This window comes from Caloenas nicobarica, chromosome 7 (genome assembly GCF_036013445.1).
Source record: "Caloenas nicobarica isolate bCalNic1 chromosome 7, bCalNic1.hap1, whole genome shotgun sequence".
Lineage (NCBI taxonomy): Eukaryota > Metazoa > Chordata > Aves > Columbiformes > Columbidae > Caloenas > Caloenas nicobarica.
The window spans coordinates 11,331,249-11,350,176 of NC_088251.1; the positions used below are offsets into that span (position 1 = coordinate 11,331,249).

The following is an 18,928-nucleotide window of genomic DNA, read 5'->3' on the forward strand; positions in this document are numbered from 1 at the left end:
GTAGCTTCTTCCATACTCAAATCACAACTCTTAGTGAAAACTCAATGCAGCACTGAGTGTTTTAACACAGTGCCGTAGCTCAGCGTAAGGAGAGGGGTACACAGAAAATCACAATCTGAAAAACCAGGAAACAGATGATTCAGCGTCACCCATGACAGCCTGGTTTAAATCCTTGAGGCTGCTTAGTTCCTGAATCTGAGCATCTCTCACTACAACCAAAGTGGTTTTCAATGAAATTCAGATGCCTGTGATTTATACAATCCCCTGTAGAAGACATACCTAGAAGAAAGAATTTTGGTGGTCAAACAACTCACAGTGCATAGAGAAAGGAGCCAAGGTCCAACCTTTATGTTCTACCAACTTGCCTGAAAGCATATAAATTGTAAAATAACAGAGGTACTTCCTCAGCGCTTTGCATATCATACCCTTCACATTACAGAAGGCTTTTGATGTCCCCCTAAAAATCCCCAAAACACATAAAACAGACTTTCAAGCACCAGCCATCCCAGTGCCAGCTCACTTTTCTGCTAATGGTTCACCATATGGCTACAGTTTTATGGCACTTTCTCCTTCTGTTACTGGGATCTATTAAGACTGCAGAGACAACAACTGGCCAATACAGTTCATCAATAAGCTGTATGAACACTTATTTTCAATTTCTGTCACTCCAAAATATTCAGTTACTTCTCAAATATTCCTGAAAGAGGCCCCCTGCAAGAAAGCTCTGCCGTTTCACATTCTGCAAAGCTGAACTGCGCTTTCACTCTTGTTTACAACCTGTATATAAGGAAACGGTGCATTTGTGGTCTCCTGGGGGCTATGTAGAAGATGGAATTCACAAAATTTATGGAAATATTTGCTTGGGAGGAGATGGAGAAAAACAGTTATCTGTATTATAGTAAATCACTCTCACTTCAATTCAACAAGGACTATAAAAAAGATCTGCAAAAACATTCACAATAAACTCTTATTAGTCATGTTCAAACTTTTTTTTTTTTAAACTTGTATGAGTAACGTTACTTCTACAGCAGTATAAAAAGGTAGTACAACATATTTTAGGCAATATTTGACAGATGTTTAAAAATTTCTTATTGCATTTTTAATTCTGCTTTCTGATAATGCTACTTTCATTCTTCTGAGCTCAGTTTTGCTCTCTGATGCTAACAGTAGTATATTATACACTTGCTAAGGCTACTACAAATGAGGATTTAGTGTTGTATCAACAATTTTGTTAAACCGAACAAGCAGCTTTCCTTGAAAATAATTTCAGAAATAACAGAAGATAGGTAAAAGCCAGGGCAAGTAGCAAATATGGAGGTTTGGGATGAGCTGTAAACCAGAGGTGAGGATATGGATGAAGTGTGTAAAATAAAGTATTCAATTCATCCACATGCCAATGAGTAAATGTTTTCTAGCAGACTGCGCCTTCAGTGTGTCACGCGCATGACTCACACGCATTCCTCCATGCATATTTATGAACATTTCAATACCTTTTGTTCACTGCTGCGGACCTTTAAACTTGGATATGTATGTCCTTAGATAACCATCTCACATGTGCTAATACAACCTTCCTCTGTTTCTGATAATTCCTGATGGGCTCATATGGAGGGCACCACCTTCTCCTGGAGAACAATTTACCTTAAAAATTAGCCATTCAACTAATGATATTTATTGGAACTTTCGCTGTACAGCACTTCTGTAAAACCACTACCATGAAGGGCTCTGATTTTGAGATCTGCTTCTGAAAACCTAATGTAGCCTGGAATCCAAGTGGTTTGGTTTTGCTTTCATTCACAAGACTGTAACATATACATGGCATTACACTGCAACTGACCACAAGTGACCAAGTAAAAGTGATGCTTGAGAAAGATGTTTTCAAAAAGACAACAAACACTCTGGTATGGCACAAAAGCAGATATATTTCAAGCAGAAAGGTCACTAGTAATTTCAGATGTAGTATTTGACAAGAAAATGCTGACAAAGGAAAAACTGTACTGTCAGATGAATGGAAAATTATGTTATTCATCTGTAGGCTCAGCATTGCTCAATAAAGTTTCAGCTCTGGGATTTAAATAGCTCTTTGGGTACTTGTGGGTTTTTTGTTTTGTTTGTGTTAAAACACTAGAACTTTAGACATAAGATGATACAATAAGAGCAGGGATGTTTCACAGTGGGACACCGAGTCCCAAAGCGAGGAGCACAGCACCTCGCGGCTGCCCGTGCTGCCCATCAGCACCGCTGCACCGCTTCTGGGCTCGGCCATCCCACCTGTGCCCGCACTGGTGCTACCGGTGCTGCCGCCCGCATCAGCCACCCGCCGGAGCTGAGAATCAGTTCTCAGCGCAAGCATCCTCCTGTCTTCAGTGAGCTCACCTGCCCAGCCAAGCACCAGCATCCCCCTTTGTTTGTGCTGGAACAGCACTCCAAGCATCCCACTGAAAGTTTGCATAGAAAACAGATTGTGGCATAAAAACTGAGCCCAGGGCAGCTATTGCAAAGGAGGCAAAGCAACACTTTGGACAAGATGCACAACTAGGAGAATGCTGAGTAGAGCTTTTATTTGCCTGGTAGCAGAGAGCCAGTGATGCTAACAGCTTGATGGAATAGAATGTCCTGAGTTGGAAGGGACACACAAGGATCAACGAGTCCAACTCCTGTCCCTGCACAGGACAACCCCACAGTTCACACCGTGTGTCTGAGGGCGTTGTCCAGTCTCTTCTTGAACCCTGTCAGGCTTGGGGCCGTGACACCTCCCTGGGGAGCCTGTTCCAGTGTCCAGCACTCTCTGGGTGAAGAACCTTTTCCTAATGTCCAACCTAAACCTCCCCGGCACATCTTCCTGATCTCAGTATGCAGCAGGCTGCAAACTCCCCTTCCACTACTGCCAGCTCAGGGTGCTCTCTTCAAAACTGCAGTGAACTGAACCACATTAAGTTACAACAGATGAAAACATGGTTTTGCACTTAAACCACAGACCTCAGCATCCCCTGCATAGCCAAGCCTGCCAGCTGCTGACCGGGCTGCCCTGAGAGGGCTGTGCCCATCTGCTCTGCTGCCCTCTCACCCACCTTCCGAATGCTGCTGCTCTACCTGGCACTCAAACATGAACGTCCCCACAAATCACCAGTACAAATACGCAGGGCAGCTCAGCTTGTTTCTAAAACTGTTTCTAAAACTCCACCCGGCTCTTCTACACCAGCCTAGACAGCCTTACACGGTACTGCAGCCTGCAGAACAGATACAGTAGATGCAGTTTTTCTTGACACAGTGACTAGTTACATGATTAGGTCAAGATCTTTCTAATATCATAAAATTACTTCTCCAGAAATATGTGCAATCATCTTCCAAGCACGCATCATAAACTCAAGCAGTTTAGATGCAAAAATCTTTCAACTTAGACCTGCAAGGGCTCTCTGAAAATCAACAGTGAAGTTACAAGCCTCAGTTCTGACTCATTTACTTCCATTTTCTTTCAGAAGGACAACGTAAGTGTGAGGTGACAGTGTAAATTGGGGGTTTTAAGAATCAAAGTGACATCTGTATGTGTCAGTTGACAACTGGTATTTTTTAGACAATGTAAGCAGAAAAGCTAGAATAACCAACTTGCTAAAATAACCTATTTTACATAAATACACATCTATATATAGCAGAGAATAAAAACGTTGAGAAAATTTTAGTATTAATCTCTTTCATTTTGGTAGGCAGCTCTCTGAGGATGTTAAGAATAATGCAGGCTCATAAGTATTTTGACTCTCTTTCTATGCTGCTTCTTGTCGGTTGACCATCGATTTCTCCACGTAGTCCTTTTCCACTCAAAAGAAGTAGAAATAAAATAATAAGGAAAAAAAATTCCCTGTAAACAGAGCAAATAATGACATTCGGATCATCTACGAATACTCCACACCATTCCAAACCTTGAAGAGGAGAAAGCATGTGCTCACATCAGGGCTAATTACATCAAGGTCCAAACTGATATGTCAGCCTCCAGGAAAGTAGCTAGAAAAGATATGTGAGGTCCCTACATTTAATAGCAGCACTGCTGTTAACCTCAAAGCTGCACAATAATACAGGAAACTCCTTCATCCATTTTCACTTTTGCCCATTCTTAAGCAGTTTATATATCCATTTTTAAAAAGGGTCTAATTCAACTTATCTACATATAAATGTGCCCACCCAGAGTCTCTAAGCCATATCACCACCACTGAAGAGAAGTTTCAAAACTTAACTGGTATTTTGTTCTTGAGAGCGAAGAGATGTTAATTTTAACTCCCGTGCTGTAAACGCAGCTGCTCGCAGAGAGGAAGAACTTCACCGAAACAGCCGATACAGCCTCGTCACAGGCTGTTTCAAGACTGGAGTTTAGATACAAACAACCGGTGCCCTAAGTGGAAAAGGGTGGAGTTGGCCACAAAAAAACCGCCAGCGAGTTAAGGCTGGCGGGGAAAAGATAAGAGTCACAAAAAAGTGTTTGTTAAAGCTACGAAAAAAAAGGGAAGGGGCTTCTGTCTTAAGACAGAAAGAAACAGGCTCAGTAATAAATATGGGGAAGCAGGTAAAGTCAAAATAATCTCTTCACCTGCAGTGAAGCGTGTGGGTGCCTGGGCTGGATTCAGTGACTCCACTGATAGAGCTCAGCCCGCGCTGGTTTTTCCGGCTCCTCTAACTTGGTACTCACTGACTTCTCTCCTCGAACGGAGCAGCGTGTTTATTCCTGTGATAAGCAGCCCAGAAATACCCTATGATTAGAGCAAAACCTGAAGCACTGAGCTTGTTTGCAAAGCCCATCTTCAGCAGAGCCGGCTCCCCAAGCCCCAGCACCAGCGATCCCCAGGTTTGCACAACTGCTGCCATGAGTTGGGGGTCTGAGTCAGGAAGAAATCAAATTTCAGCTTGTCATGGGGTCTGACATGTTTCTGAGCATGATCAGCTGTTTTTTCAGTAAACGCAGGAGTAGAGATGGTGGGAACACATGTGGTGGTGGCGCACCAGGACAGACAACGGGCAAGGATCTTGCAGCCAGAGGGGAAAGTCATCAGTCATGACTTTCCAGGATTTTCCAGGCACTGTTAAGAGATTTTTACTAAACCAAAGGATTATTTGACAGCCAAGGAAAACAAACACCACACAAAAACACCCCCAAAAAACCTGTGCACAACCAAAAAATAAAGCCACAAAACGAAAAACACACGAAAACAAAAAACACACCAAAACTCAAAAAATGAATACAGCTAAGACAGACCTTTAATTGTTATTCATTACTTGTACTGTAATGGAAACCCCTCTCCCTGCTCTCACCAGACCAACTCGCTGCCTTTGTTGGACAGAATTTACAAGACTAGTGAATGAAAGAAAAGTGGTGGATTTCTTAACAAGGCTTTTTATTTTATATCCCTTTATCACTTTCTTACAGAATTAACTCAAGAGTGTTATTTACAATTAATAGCTTCAAATACATGTAGGACCATAGGAAAGTCATCAAGCAAAGGAGGATGGGTCTGATTGTTCAATGATTTGAATAATCCAAAGAAAATGGTGCCGGAAGTACAACAAGATCCGCAGACACCCCCAAAATGACAAAAACCCAAACTCAAGCAGTTCAACAACCAGCAGGAGGATTAGAAACATAGGTGTGGGGGGGAAGTCATTTTGGAAACTGTTAGCATTTATATCTAATGAAAACCACAGTTCAAACTCAACAGAAAGCAGCAATATGGAAATATGAGAGGAGTTAATGGTAACTTTCATTTTTAATATAAGAAAGCAGTGTACAGCACAACTGTCAGTTGTACTTGCAGTGCTGGCATGTGTCAGAACATGGATATGAATTGACCCCGCACCGTCACAGCCACAGAAATGGAGTTTAGGGAACAGGATTTCTTGGTTTCTCATAGAGATCTACGGGATGGCCTTGAACTAACGCAGCATTACCCTGAGCACACAATTCCCTTCACTTAAAATGCTGAACTTGCCCGGCCCCCCATCTGCCCCAGGCTCAGCAGGATATTGTCACGGCTCAGATGGGATCTCTAAGGGACGTTTTCTGATGTGTCTTAAATGATGTGCCAAGTTGAGCTCATCTCCCATGGTGAATGAAATGCTGCACAGGTCATATTACAAAAGAATGCGATTAAAAAAGCCACTGGACGAAAGGAGAGTCACAACTCCCCAGCAGGAAGCCAGGAAGATGTCAGAGGAGACCAAAGCCAGAGGAGGGACCTAAAATGCAAGAGGCTGCCCAGCAAGGAGGTCCCCGGGGGAGGTACCAGGTTGTGCAAGCCCTTCCCGGCCAAAGGGTGACGCTCCTGAAGGATCTGAAAGGCTTTTGAACTTGTGGAGAAAGAGCAGTGGAAGCTGCAACACGTGAGGAACTGAAAGGACTTTGATATTTTAAGAAAATAAACAGCTCCAAAAGGGAGTGGTGTTGCAAAAATACTGAATGTTCACTCAATAAAAAAAAAAAAGCCAGACAACTGCAAAAGCTGCGGGAAAAAAATAAATCAAACCATCCTTCATCTCTGTCCTGATGGTTTGAAAATAACACAGTCAGAAGAAAAAAAAAAAAAAAAAAAGAAGAAAAAAAAAAAGTGTGGGTGGGTTTGCTTCTTTTTGAGGAGTAAAATCTGCTTGCATGCTAAGGCAGAGCTCCGAACAGAGGAGTTGCTAAGCAGGGCTGTTATCTCCCCACTTTTTTGGGCAAGAACAGCCAGCGTGGGAGGCAGGGGCGTCTGTGCATGGGCCAGGCAGGAAGGAAGAGCGGCACAGGAGAGAAGTACATGTTTAACCTCTGCACTAAAAAAAAAATCTGATTTTGCAATCCAGCTGGCTAGACCTGAACCAGTGCCCTCAGAAAATGGCAGCGCTGAGCCAGAATCACCCCAAACATCCTGAAGAGCCTCGATGGATTGGTAGATGCTCTTTACATCCAACATGAAATTAAAGCAAAGCCCGATGAGATCCTGCCAGCAAACTGCTCAGCATAAAGCCAAACAACCTCTAAATAACTGCGTTTCATATGTAAAAATAGCAAGTGCATATTCAATGGGTCTCAAAAAGCCACACAAAACTTTCACTGGTAAATGCAAAACATAAACCAGGCATTTAAATTCCAAGAGCCAGGCATTTTTACGTTTACATATTTCAGCTGTTCAATTCATCACTTCATACACAAATTTGTCTACTCCAACTTTTTCTTACATCAGTAAAAATAATGAAATATAATGAAATCAAATAATATAATGAAATAACAGTATATCTTATGTATAAAAATGCATCCTCTTCCAATTCCACTCTGACCTGCAGCTTTTCTGCAAATACAGCGCTATAAAGTGGGTGTAAGGTGCTTGTCAATGCAGTTGCAGGAGTGACCCTAATTTCCCACCAGGTTACACACACAGTCCTGTTCGCTAAAGCCTGTAGTTAGCTCTCCTGCTGCTGAGATAATTGTTTCGCACGGTCTCACTTCACTGGAAGCCGCGCAGCACAGCCGCCCGCAGAAACACCCAACACCGCCCTGGCTGCTTCTCCCTGCTCCGTGTTCATCCAGCTCCTCGACGCTGAACTGACTGGTCACTCTTCACACACCATAACTGCACAAACACTGCTTTTTGGGTTTTTTAATAGTGTTTGTGAAGCTTCTGTTTGCCATGGCAAGGGCATCAGAGAAAAGCCAGAAGGAAATGAAGGCCAGGAGGACTTCCACACCATAACTAAAATAAGGGTTTTCATCTTACAGCAAATAAATGTTACTCTTTGAAAGTGGTAGTTACTCTGTGTAACAGGCAATATATGATTTTTTAGCAAACGAAAAGACAAAACTGTTTTTAAATTCAGAGTTAAGATGGAAAATCTAAAAAAAACCCCATATTTTCTAATTTTGGATATATTATAGGTCAAGTATCTCAGACCCAACGTAAAGTAACAAAATTAGCCCACTGCAAAAATGCAGCGCCTTTCCTTTAAAAATAAGGATGCAGTACTTGAACCTTCTGAACTTGCACACATTAATGAAATCAACGTTTTTATGGTAAAATCGGCCAGCAGCACCTCTGGATGCTATCAGGCTGCTCAGTTCTAGCTCATCTTAACTCCTTTCCACCTTTCTAACAGACACAGAACGACAAACATGCGGGTCCCATCAGATTCTCCAGGCCATCATGGGTCACATGCAGCATTAAGCAAACAGGTCTCAGAATTCACTGATAATGTCAGGACATTCTTTGCAGACAGTGGTCATAAAACTCCTATAATTTGTCTAAGACTTATTACGAACAGACTGTAAGACATTAGCAAACATCAGAGGTAATGAGAATAGCTTTTCAGTAGACTTTATTTAATTTAGGAAAGGGAAACTGCGTGTCAGAAAGGAGCAGTCAGATTGCACATCAATATGTGCATCAAACAGCACATCAGAGAGATGCAGCAGTTTGATGTCTGAAGATGTCTGGTCAGGGCTGTAGCCCCTACAGTAACATGCACTGCACAAAATATTACATGGCTCCTGAAATATATTCTTGAATTTATTTTCTTGCTAAGGGATTTTGACTTTCCTACTTGAAAGAAAGAAATAAAGAAAAAACCTTGTTGATAAAACAGATTAAATCAGTACCTAACCTTCCTTATATGACAGCGATTGACCCTTTAGTTTTACACCATAATCATTTGCTCAGAGGAAGTGCGTGTCCAAACAAGCTCATCTCAAGTCCACACGTGCTTGTATATTTTTAAGAAAGGTATTACCCTTGCTACATACACTTCATACTTACTAATATTTACCAGAAGATGAGTCAATAACTATTTCTCTGATCAGAACGCACATATCTAGACTGGGTGAAGATATGAATGCATTTATCTAAGACTGGGTGAAGATTTAGCAGCGAGCAAGCTCTTCTTTAAAATGTGTCTGATAACCTCTCTTAGTCTTCTTCCAAACACCTTCAAGCTATTTCCACCTTGTCGAATGGAATAAACCAGAGATACAACAAAGCTTTATGCAAACTTCTAATGCAAGGTAATTCTGCAGCTAGAGAACAAAAACATTAAGCATGATTCTCCTTAATTCAATCCCAAACCTGTGTTATGCAGACTGGTAACAGGAAAAATGCTTTCTGGCCCTTTTGTAGCAATTGCTATGTTCAGGTAAATGTCCTGACTCTCAAGAACACTATGGTACATTCCAGCTGAAACCCAGAAGAAATAATGCAGTTTCTATCCCCAATGATGAATTATGAAATTTGCTTGATGGACATTCAGTCACAGATACTGTATTAAAAATACTTTGATTTCCTCACACAAGAAATCATAGAAAATTTAGAGGAAACGTGCTATTTCAAGAAAACAGACAATAAAAGCAGATACTGAAGGGAGGGGAAATGGTTGTTCAGACACCTCCTCTTGGTTCCTGATCGCACTCGGCTCCCACGTTCCCATTCCTCCCTGGCAGATGCCAGGAGCTGGGCAGGCAGCAGCGCCCCGGCTGATTTGGACGACTGTTCTCTTACACAACAAAAACTTGCAACTTACTGGCAGCTCCAAACAGTCACTTTCCAAGAAGTGCTGGGCTCAGCTTCTCTTGCAAGACACTAACATTAGCCCAGCGGCTCTTTGTCCCCCCAAATTCTGTTAAAAGAGTTACTGACACTCAGCGGTTGCCCCTCTTCATCCCCCTTCCTAAAATCTGCAAGCTGATGCTGCATCTATTAAAAAAAAAACCCACAGCAGCTGCAGCAAAGGGACATTTATTAAGTTGGGCAGACTTGGCAATAAGTCTCCCAAAATGCTAAGGAAATATTTACGCTCATCAGATTCAATACCGCCATGACAATGACCAAAAAATACCACACATACAAACCCAAACAAGGTCTCTCTAACTTATTTTTATCTGTTAGGCTAAAGATCTAGTCTTTGCTGTGAGTCCTGGCTACTCGTAATGTGAATATTTTAACAGGAAGGAGCAGACTCTGATCACATTTTACAATTGAGTGTTTAACATGAAATTATCGTGATTAAAGCATTATGCAATACCTCCTTAGAGCATTTTCTTTATAAAAGAGCTTGGCTGCAAAATCAAGCTTGCACAAATGGACTTGAAAGCAATAAATTCCTTAGTCAACAGGTTCACATTATACTCAGAGCAACACACAGATCCAAGAGGCACTCCAGGACAACACTTTAGCAAACAATCCTGTTATTCATGGATGACTGTAATAGGGTGATTACTAACAGCTGTTTGCAATCTCATTACATATGGAAAAGCTTCAAAAAAATTACAGAAGGAGCACCCCAACTTACAGAGGAACTGAAGAGAAAAGGGTCTGTAAAGCTGCTTAACCCCTTTCCGGTCCCATTATCCTCACTACATTATACCCCAACACCCCCAAACGCTCACCCTCGCAGTCCTTACTCACTCCCTATAGCTTCAAAATACTCAAGGCAATAGTATTACTTTCCAATGTATTCATCAGGTTAAACCCAAAGAATGCATGTATTAAAATATAAATTAAAACTAATTTGAGGGTGGTTCGATAGATTTAATAATTTTATATGCAGCCTACACAAGTAGTGAACTTACACAACCAGTAGATGATTGCAAATGTTGCCAAGTACAGGAATGATCACCCCCAAGGACATGAAAAGAACAGAGTCTAGCTTTTAAACAAATTTAACCCAATTAAAAATGTTAATTAAAGCATTCCTGATGCAAATGATAGGTTAATATTCAAACACAGAAAGCAGAACACTACGTAATGCTCTAATTTGTTCCTATTTGACCGGTGACTCCTTCACTTTCTTCCCTGCCCCTAAGGCTTAATTAAGTACCCTGCAGCCAGCCAGATATTTTTGTAATACTGCAGTGAAGCATAAGAATGTAAAAGCACTAGGAGACAAAAAAAAAAACCCAACACAATAAAACCTGCTCGTTCACAGACAAAAAGTTATGCAAACAAAATGCTGCATAATCTATGGAGTGACTCTTCTTACAAGACGGTCCAGAACTATTCTAGCTAGCTGTGATGTAGGTTTCTTGTTTTGAAGTCTTACAAAGTTAACCATGAATCTCAGAAAATAACACTTGTTTGTTCTCATCCCCCCTTAATCCCACTTACAGGGCTCTGCAGTATCTGAGTGACCCTCTTCCTTTGCTCCATCATATTGAAGTCCTGTCTCAGGTCAGGAGACATGTTTCTCTCCCGAATATACTCTGGGTCATTCTCATTGATGCGATCGAAGTACCGCTCTTTGTGAGGCATCGTGGCCGAGGGAGGAGTAGTGATCACCACCTGACTGGCATCAGTACTCATGCTTCAACACTGCGGATGGGAGGCTTCAGCTGGAACAAATAATAAAGAGGGAAGACCATTAAAAATAGGCATTGAATAGAACTTGCAAGTCTGGACACAAGTAATATCTGAAGGACAACACCAAAAATGAAAGAAGAACAAGTGATTAATTATCGTAATCAGAAAACTAAGGAATAATTCTAGAAAAGTGTTTAAAAAGCATTAATAAAATCTCTGGCAGTGCATAACCATCTCTATTCAAGTTCAAATAAAAAACCCAACAGCATACAATTAAAAATTATTACATCCATAATGACCATCATACATTTTACAACAAACTGTCCCATATCATTTTACATTGCATTCATCACTCCCCCATGGTTTTCATGCAGCTGCCCTTCCTGACACGTTCGACCAAACACACCCAGAAGACGGGGCCTCTGTTTAACATCGGCTGAGAGCTCATCTCCCAACTTGAAGGAGGACATTCCTCAATTACTGCATTTCCGAAACGTCTCATAACTCCAGCTCAAAGGAGGCGCCGGGCCGCTCCAAGGCTGCCAGGAATCTCCGCCGAGCGCTGGCTGGTGCCTGCGCTTTCAGGAGATACTCGGAGACACCGAGGGATCAGCAGGAAAGGTTGTATGTTGGGTTGCACAGGATTGCGGCTGCACCCACAGCAAATAGCTGAGTTTTAGCTTTTTTCCTCTTGTGTGCAATTGTATGGAAAGTTTCTCACAGAAGCTCATTCCATTAGGAAAAAAAAAAAAACCTGAAGCTCATTACATTCAGAAAAAACCAAACCAAACCAAAACTTTCATGTCTTAGTAGAAAGCCACACTCAAAATTTCATTTAAAAAACCTGATAAGCATTTGTAAACACAAACAGAGCTGGATCAAAAGCAGAAAAGCAGACATCTGAATTTTCATATAAACAATCAGGCTCAGAAGCACACTTGGGAACATCATTCCTCAAACGGGTGCTGAAGAGGGACGTTTTCTCAGGTTTGAAGAACAGAGAACCAAGATTTGTAGAAAGAGATAGCGTACTAAGAAATTACATTTTAATATGCAAATATCTACATTCAATAATGTATTTAATATAAAAGTGTTTGCAAGTGTATTTGGTATGCAAATAATTTATCTCTTCAGAGGAAAAAAAGCCAAGAATGAAGGAACAAGAGTTGGCGAGCAGTATTAAACAGCACGGTTTGACATGGTATCAGCAGTGTAAAGTGTCCATGCTCTGTGGCACAGTTCACCCACCCCTCCTTTGGGTCAGTGCAACTACTGTCTGGCAACATCTGTGAACTCACGTGGAAGATCTGAACTCTTCCAACTACAACCTCGCACATGTTCCAGATAAAATATCTGGGGAGATCCCTGTTACGACCAGCTTCAGCCGCCCAAGCCTCCCTCCTGTCTGCAACGAGCTCTTTCGGTCCCTGTGCTGCAGCCTCCGCGGCGCAGCCGCACCACGAGCCAGGCTGGCAGCGGGATGAAAATTGGTTTTCAGCCAGTTTCCCACACTGACACCCAAGCAATTTTGCTGGCACGCTGCAAGGGAGAGCGCAAGGATTAAATCCTGGGACACAGCAGCCCTGCTACCAAATATGAAACCCCAGACAGAAAAACAAGACATATATCACCTACAGAGCTGGGAAAGCATTAGCAGATAATGTACAAAAAACCCACATCTATGATTTTCATGTATATTACAGATTATGATACAATTTGGGATTGAGATGAAATACAACTCGCACTCTTCTAAAAAACAATCACTACGGGTTGTAATTGTTTATGTTCTTTAGAGGTTTGGTTTTTGTTTTTTGGGGTTTTTTTTTTAGGGGAAAAAACACATTCTAGGATGCAACATTATCCAGCTGCACGTGCAGAGCTTCCAGGAGGTACCTGGCATGCTGGATGAACACACCACATTCTGGGACATATAATTTGCATCCTGGGTGCAAAGCTCCATGACCTCTGATGGCTTTGTTAAGGAGGCAAGTTTTGCATTTGCTGCTCGGCTGCAGTCTAAGTTTGTTCAGCATTTGCTGACTGACCACTGGGGAGCCCGCTATGTGTGATCGGCTTGGGGATGCTGAGGAAAAGACAAGGGGCTTGCTTCAAGGAACTGTAGGTTTGGGAATGCCTAGTAGAAGTATAACAAGAGTTTAAGTTTTTCTAAAGAATGAACTGTTGTCTTTGCGAGCTGGGAGCACTGAAGCAGAAGGATAAACCTCGTGGGACAGTGTTTTGGGGATATGATCACAGCTCAGCTTCCCTCGGTTCAGGTTAGAAGAGATACCCTTATAAATATAACCGTGTATTATGTCTCATCTCTCCTTCCCCCCAAATGGCAGAGTTTAAGATGCAAAAAAGAAAAAGCATCATGAGAAGACACAAGACCACAAGCTCACTCCCCAAATGCCACAAGGTATGAAGAACTTGAGATCAGACACCTCAGCCTACACTGTTCTCCATCTGAGTCAGAACAGACACGCTCCAGCACCTGCTGGTAACGGGAAGCAGTCTAGAAATGCGGATGGCAAGGACCTTGCTTCAATCGGCACCCACCTGTGACTCCTGCTCCGCAGTTACTTTGTGCCAGGACTTGCCTTACCCAACTGTTTTTCCCAAAATTCCCCTGAATCCCGTTAACCCCGAGGGACACACTGTTGCTCAACTGCTGATCACTCGGCTGGGCAGACCAACTACACGCATGTCTGAACTTCAAAAAAAACTTTTATTGTTATTATTGTAGGTTTACAGGATATAATTAGTTCAAGTCCGTTACATTACAATTCATTCTTACAGTGACAGAAAAGCTCATTCATCTGTAAAAAGACACAAATGTGGCTGGCAATATCTAAAATCCACAAAAGAGATTTTTCTAATTGCTTTAGACTTCATTTTTTCCTCTTTCCTTTCAGACTGGTTTGTTACCTCTAGCTATTATGATTACAACATTAAAGCCCTTGTACTACAAAAAAACCTCCGGTACGGAACATAATACTAGTATTGGGTCCAGTTGTTCTTACGAGGTTTGGTTCAGTGCCCGCTCTGTTGGGCCCAGGCTGACATTCACACAACCCCTACTGTTCAGCTGGAAAATTCTCAAACAAACCAGCCATTCTTTTATTATTTAATTGCATCTTACATTGATTTCTTTTTTTTTGGGGGGGGGGGGGGGGGGAGGGAAGGGAGCGTGGGGCAGATCAAAAAATCTGTACCTACTTCTCAGCAGAGGACTGGCAATGACATAGAAGTATTTACAGAAAATCCAGATCTCAAAAGCTGTGAATTGTGACAGAGAAGTCTCTCTCTCCCCCCCTCGCCTTTTTTTTGTGAGATTCTTTTGCCTAAAAGAAAATGGGCTTTGCTACAAAGCTACTTTTGGCTTCCACCCCTGTCAGCGATGTCCGTGCATTACAGAAAGTGAGCCATCATCTTCCTGAGCGGTACTGGCTCATGTTTCCTATGTATCCTATACTGCTTGCATTGGGGAGATCTGTGCTTACAGAGACCAAGGCACAGGTGGAAATGACGGATCACACACCCCTATAGCAACCAGGCACTAAACCTAGACTGGTCAGAAAGGACAAACATACACAGAGAAATCAAAGCTAAACTGGGATCTGATTTTGTCCTGGGGAGAGCCATCACTCTTGCTCAGCTGAGACAAATATTTAGTCCACATTTTGGCCCAAGACGCATATGCTATCATGCCAAAGAGAGATTCAAAGTATAAAGAACAGCAGTTTTCCCACCTATGGTTCAACTAGTACAATGGGGGGCTAAAGAAACTAAGAAGAGCAAGTCAGCAGATACAAGCTTTTTTAAACACAGAACCTCCATCCCTGCTGAAAATACTTTCAGGGACCTGTGAAACAAGGAATCTCAAAAGCTCTTGCTACAGGGTAACTTATAACAAGGTAACTTGTAGCTCTGCTTCCCCCTGCCTGGGTCTGCCCTCCTGGTTCATGCTGAACTGAGCTCTGATACTGCTACGAAAGAAAACAGGTCATGTCCTCCCGTGTTTTGATGCCTTATTTATTTAGCTCATGGGTTTGGCCTCCACATTCTGTTCCATATTTTATAACCATAACTGGGCCACAGGGAGAAAGTAGAGCATTCCACCTTTGTCAGGAGGACATGCACCTCTCCACTTAGAAGCACGTTCATTTAACAAAAGCTTCCAATTTATTCCAGGAACTTGGAACTGTTGATTTTAGGCTGCAACATTAAGTCCTGAGCATCCCCACCTGACACTTTGTAAAGTCTAAGTAACATGCCGCGCTGCTTTTGTTGGAATAGCTTGTTTTCAATGTCAGATCACAAAAGCAGCTCAAAAATAATAATGAGGTCAGAGAAACAAGGAGAACTAGAGGAAAAAAAAGAGCAAGAGACCAAATGCAAGAAAAATGTATCTTGCCAAAGAACACCCCAGATATCCTTGACTTGATGTATTTATATATTTCATAATGTACAGTATATATATTTACAAACAAAACAGAACAAAACCAACACCATAAGAGAAAGACCGAGCAACAGAAAAGGGACCAAACCATCAAACCACCAGACCACCTAGCAACAAATCATTAACCTACCTTTTATGCTGATTTTTTGGGGTTGCTTTCAGACATTCTCATTTTCTCTATGCAGTGCAATCCACCTGTGCGAGAGTTCCCAGCATCGCAGACCAGCAGCGCGCACACCGCATTTTTAACCACTGATAGCAGGTCTGAGCGCTCGAGCCAGACTGTACCACATCTGAACATCGCTTTTTTTAAGGAGCACGTTATGTTATTCTGCTCTCGCTCTTTCTCGCCTGCTTGTTTTTAAGGAACAGTCTGCTCTTTCTTCCCCCCTCCAGGATCTCATCTGCCAGGAGACTTGTTGGAAGCAAACTGGGTATCTCTTGATCTCAGTTCCAGCCTCCCTGTGCATCAGGCAGGCTCCAATCTGAATCAAAGTCTTGGCTTTAGCCAACACTGTCAGCTAAAGAAGTCAGCTGGCAGAAAGAAAAACACTTAAGGAACATGGGGGAATGGTTAAGAGAGGCAGGAAAACATGTAAGAGAACAGGGACTGAGATGAGGGTCACCATTGCTGTCTTTTGGCATTAGAAAGTCAACTGTCCATTCTCCCTCCTATAAATTTTAGTAATGACATGCAATTGCATTATAGCATCTGTTCTATGGCAGAAAAACTACTTGGATGAACACCTCAAATTTCAATTCATTTTTAATTGTCCTTATCAGGACATCAAATACCATAGAAATCTAACAATGCACTGACAGATTATTTTTTTTTTTTTAGTATTTCAACAGGTTTGGGTTTCATTTATCAGTCTCCCCACACAGCGGTGAGATCACTAAGGTGTATACTCAGATGTCAACATTTTCTAAACACAATTTGTGGAACAGAAAATACCGCTATACTAGATAGGTAGTACTTGCTCAAAATTATATTAACTGATTTTACTAATATACAGTGATTCTGTCTACTAACACTCAAGTCAACTTGTCAAACTACACCCTTAAATTGACACAAGGTAGTATTTGAATAAAACAAATAAAGCGGCCACACCTTCTTCCAATTTTTCCAGCCATTCAATCTTTCTTGCTGTATCACCTCCTCATATTCATGACAGCAGATGTTTCCAAGGTCAGATGGTGAAATGGGTAGGAGAAACTACTCTTTCGATGACTTTACATTTTTTTGCTGGTTTTTTTTTTTTTTTAAAAAAAAAAACAACAACACTTAAAAGTAAAACCACAGATTTCATTTTCAGCTGTATCAGTTCCCCCAGCCAGTTCACTCCGTATCTACACAAATGTTGGTTCTGAAAATAAACCAGTGATTATACAGAGGTGTCTAAGACTGCTTCTCCCAGTAGCAATGCAGGCATAAACAATTTGTCATAGTACAGCCCAAACTGGTTACAAATCAAATATTCTAATCCAGTCTTGTGCATTTAATTTAAGTCTTTCTGCTTTTAAACAGAGTAAGCTAATTAAATAATCATCATCTCCTTTCAGACACCACATTAAAGAGGCTATGTAGTAGCAGTATACATTTTTCCTAAGAAATAAGAACTTGAATGTATTTCAACCTTGGTTTTGTGTTTCTGTGTTAAATCTAACACATTATTTTTGCCCAATTATATAGTGCAATATTAAAGTCAACATAAATACTCAAGCCATGCAACTCACACTTCACCGAGTGTAAACTGGAACTGGCCCAACTACTCTTTACTGTCGAAAAGTGAGATAACGCAGTGTGTTGCTGTCAGCCATCCAAAATATGAGGGCTACACCTTTACCTTTAACTGAAGATGTTACATTTTTTTCTCTGTTAAGGACGTGCTCCTTATAATGCACCCAGCTTGTAGCAGGTGCAGTCTGCAATTCCACACTTGCAGGCCACCCTGCCAACATTTTGCAGCACAAGCAGTGGCGGAGGGACAAAAAACACCACCCAAGCCTAGAATGATGGTTTGATGTATCCAATATGCTCTACCACATGGCCATAAGTGCTATTTGCACGTGTTAAGTCTCATAAATGAACTTGTAGGCTTTTTGACACAAACTACTTCAGTCATTCACATTTTGGTATTCCTTCACTGCTGCATGACAGTTTTGAATGATGGAGAGAACTTCTGATGAGCAAGTTATCCAGTTGCTATCACCCAGTGACAGGATGATACAAGACAAAACCAGTCTCAAAAGGAAAACCTCTAGTTTGGATCCAAGGCCCATCAAACCTCCTGTGCTGAGAAAAGGCTGCATGTAACTGGGCTGTTTCCATCGCTGTATTGCAGGACCCTTAAGCAGTCAGCAGCATAGGGCCTTCGTTTCTTCACTCCATAAAATAATATTTTCCTGTTTTACTAGCAAATTGTTAAGGTTGTACAGACAATAAGAACATTTTGAGATTATACTGCTCTTCACACAAAACATTCAAGTTAGAACAAACCCAGCCATACAAGCAAACCAGTTAGAAGAAGCAACAGAGGAGGAATTCAGAGTTTGTTGTTGAAATGATGGACACAGGTGCTCCTGCATCGCACCAGGATGGAGGTGGCTGCACCATGAGAAACATGAGAAAGCACTGAAATGTCAGAGTTGCAAAGGGGGATTCATGTCGCAATTTGATTATTATCAATCCTCTTTTACTGCTGGACACAGTTCGCCACACCAGTTATTTGTAACAGTACAATAGAAGCAAATATGAACTATTAATTTGTAACTTTAAAGAGACACAATAGATTGTGTCACTAAAACCTCGCTTTAAGAGAAGGAGGTCAGTCACTCACAGATATCACATTGGTTTGTTTTTTTCCTTTCCCTAAACTTGTTCCTTTAAAAGAAAATTTTGTTTGCAGTAGTTATACTTCCTCCTTCTATTTATGTTATTTTTAACAAGTACCTGATTCACTGCAATTTACCAGAAACAGTTTCAAAGCTGAGTTATATTCTGCTCATTTGTAAGTTGTATTTACACATGTAAGTGTATACAAATATCTTGAAACAACATTAAGTTGCACTTCGGAGTGCTGATAGCTGCCATCTCTGCTGGGATACACAGGGTGAGTGGTCCTATGAAATGGTATGGAGTCTGTGGATGGAGACTATTTCCAATGCAATT

General features: G+C 41.5%; 1 protein-coding gene across 4 annotated transcripts in view; it reads right to left on the minus strand.

The window, feature by feature from the left end:
* The window catches only part of ADD3 (adducin 3), a 99,985-nt gene that overhangs the window by 17,650 nt on the left and 63,407 nt on the right, over window positions 1-18,928 (minus strand). For all 4 annotated transcript variants that reach the window (XM_065638904.1, XM_065638901.1, XM_065638902.1 and 1 more), the window contains one exon: window positions 11,103-11,326. In XM_065638904.1, the coding sequence (XP_065494976.1) occupies window positions 11,103-11,297 (195 nt within the window). In that variant the 5' untranslated portion in view covers window positions 11,298-11,326. The remainder of the gene's footprint in view (window positions 1-11,102; window positions 11,327-18,928) is intronic.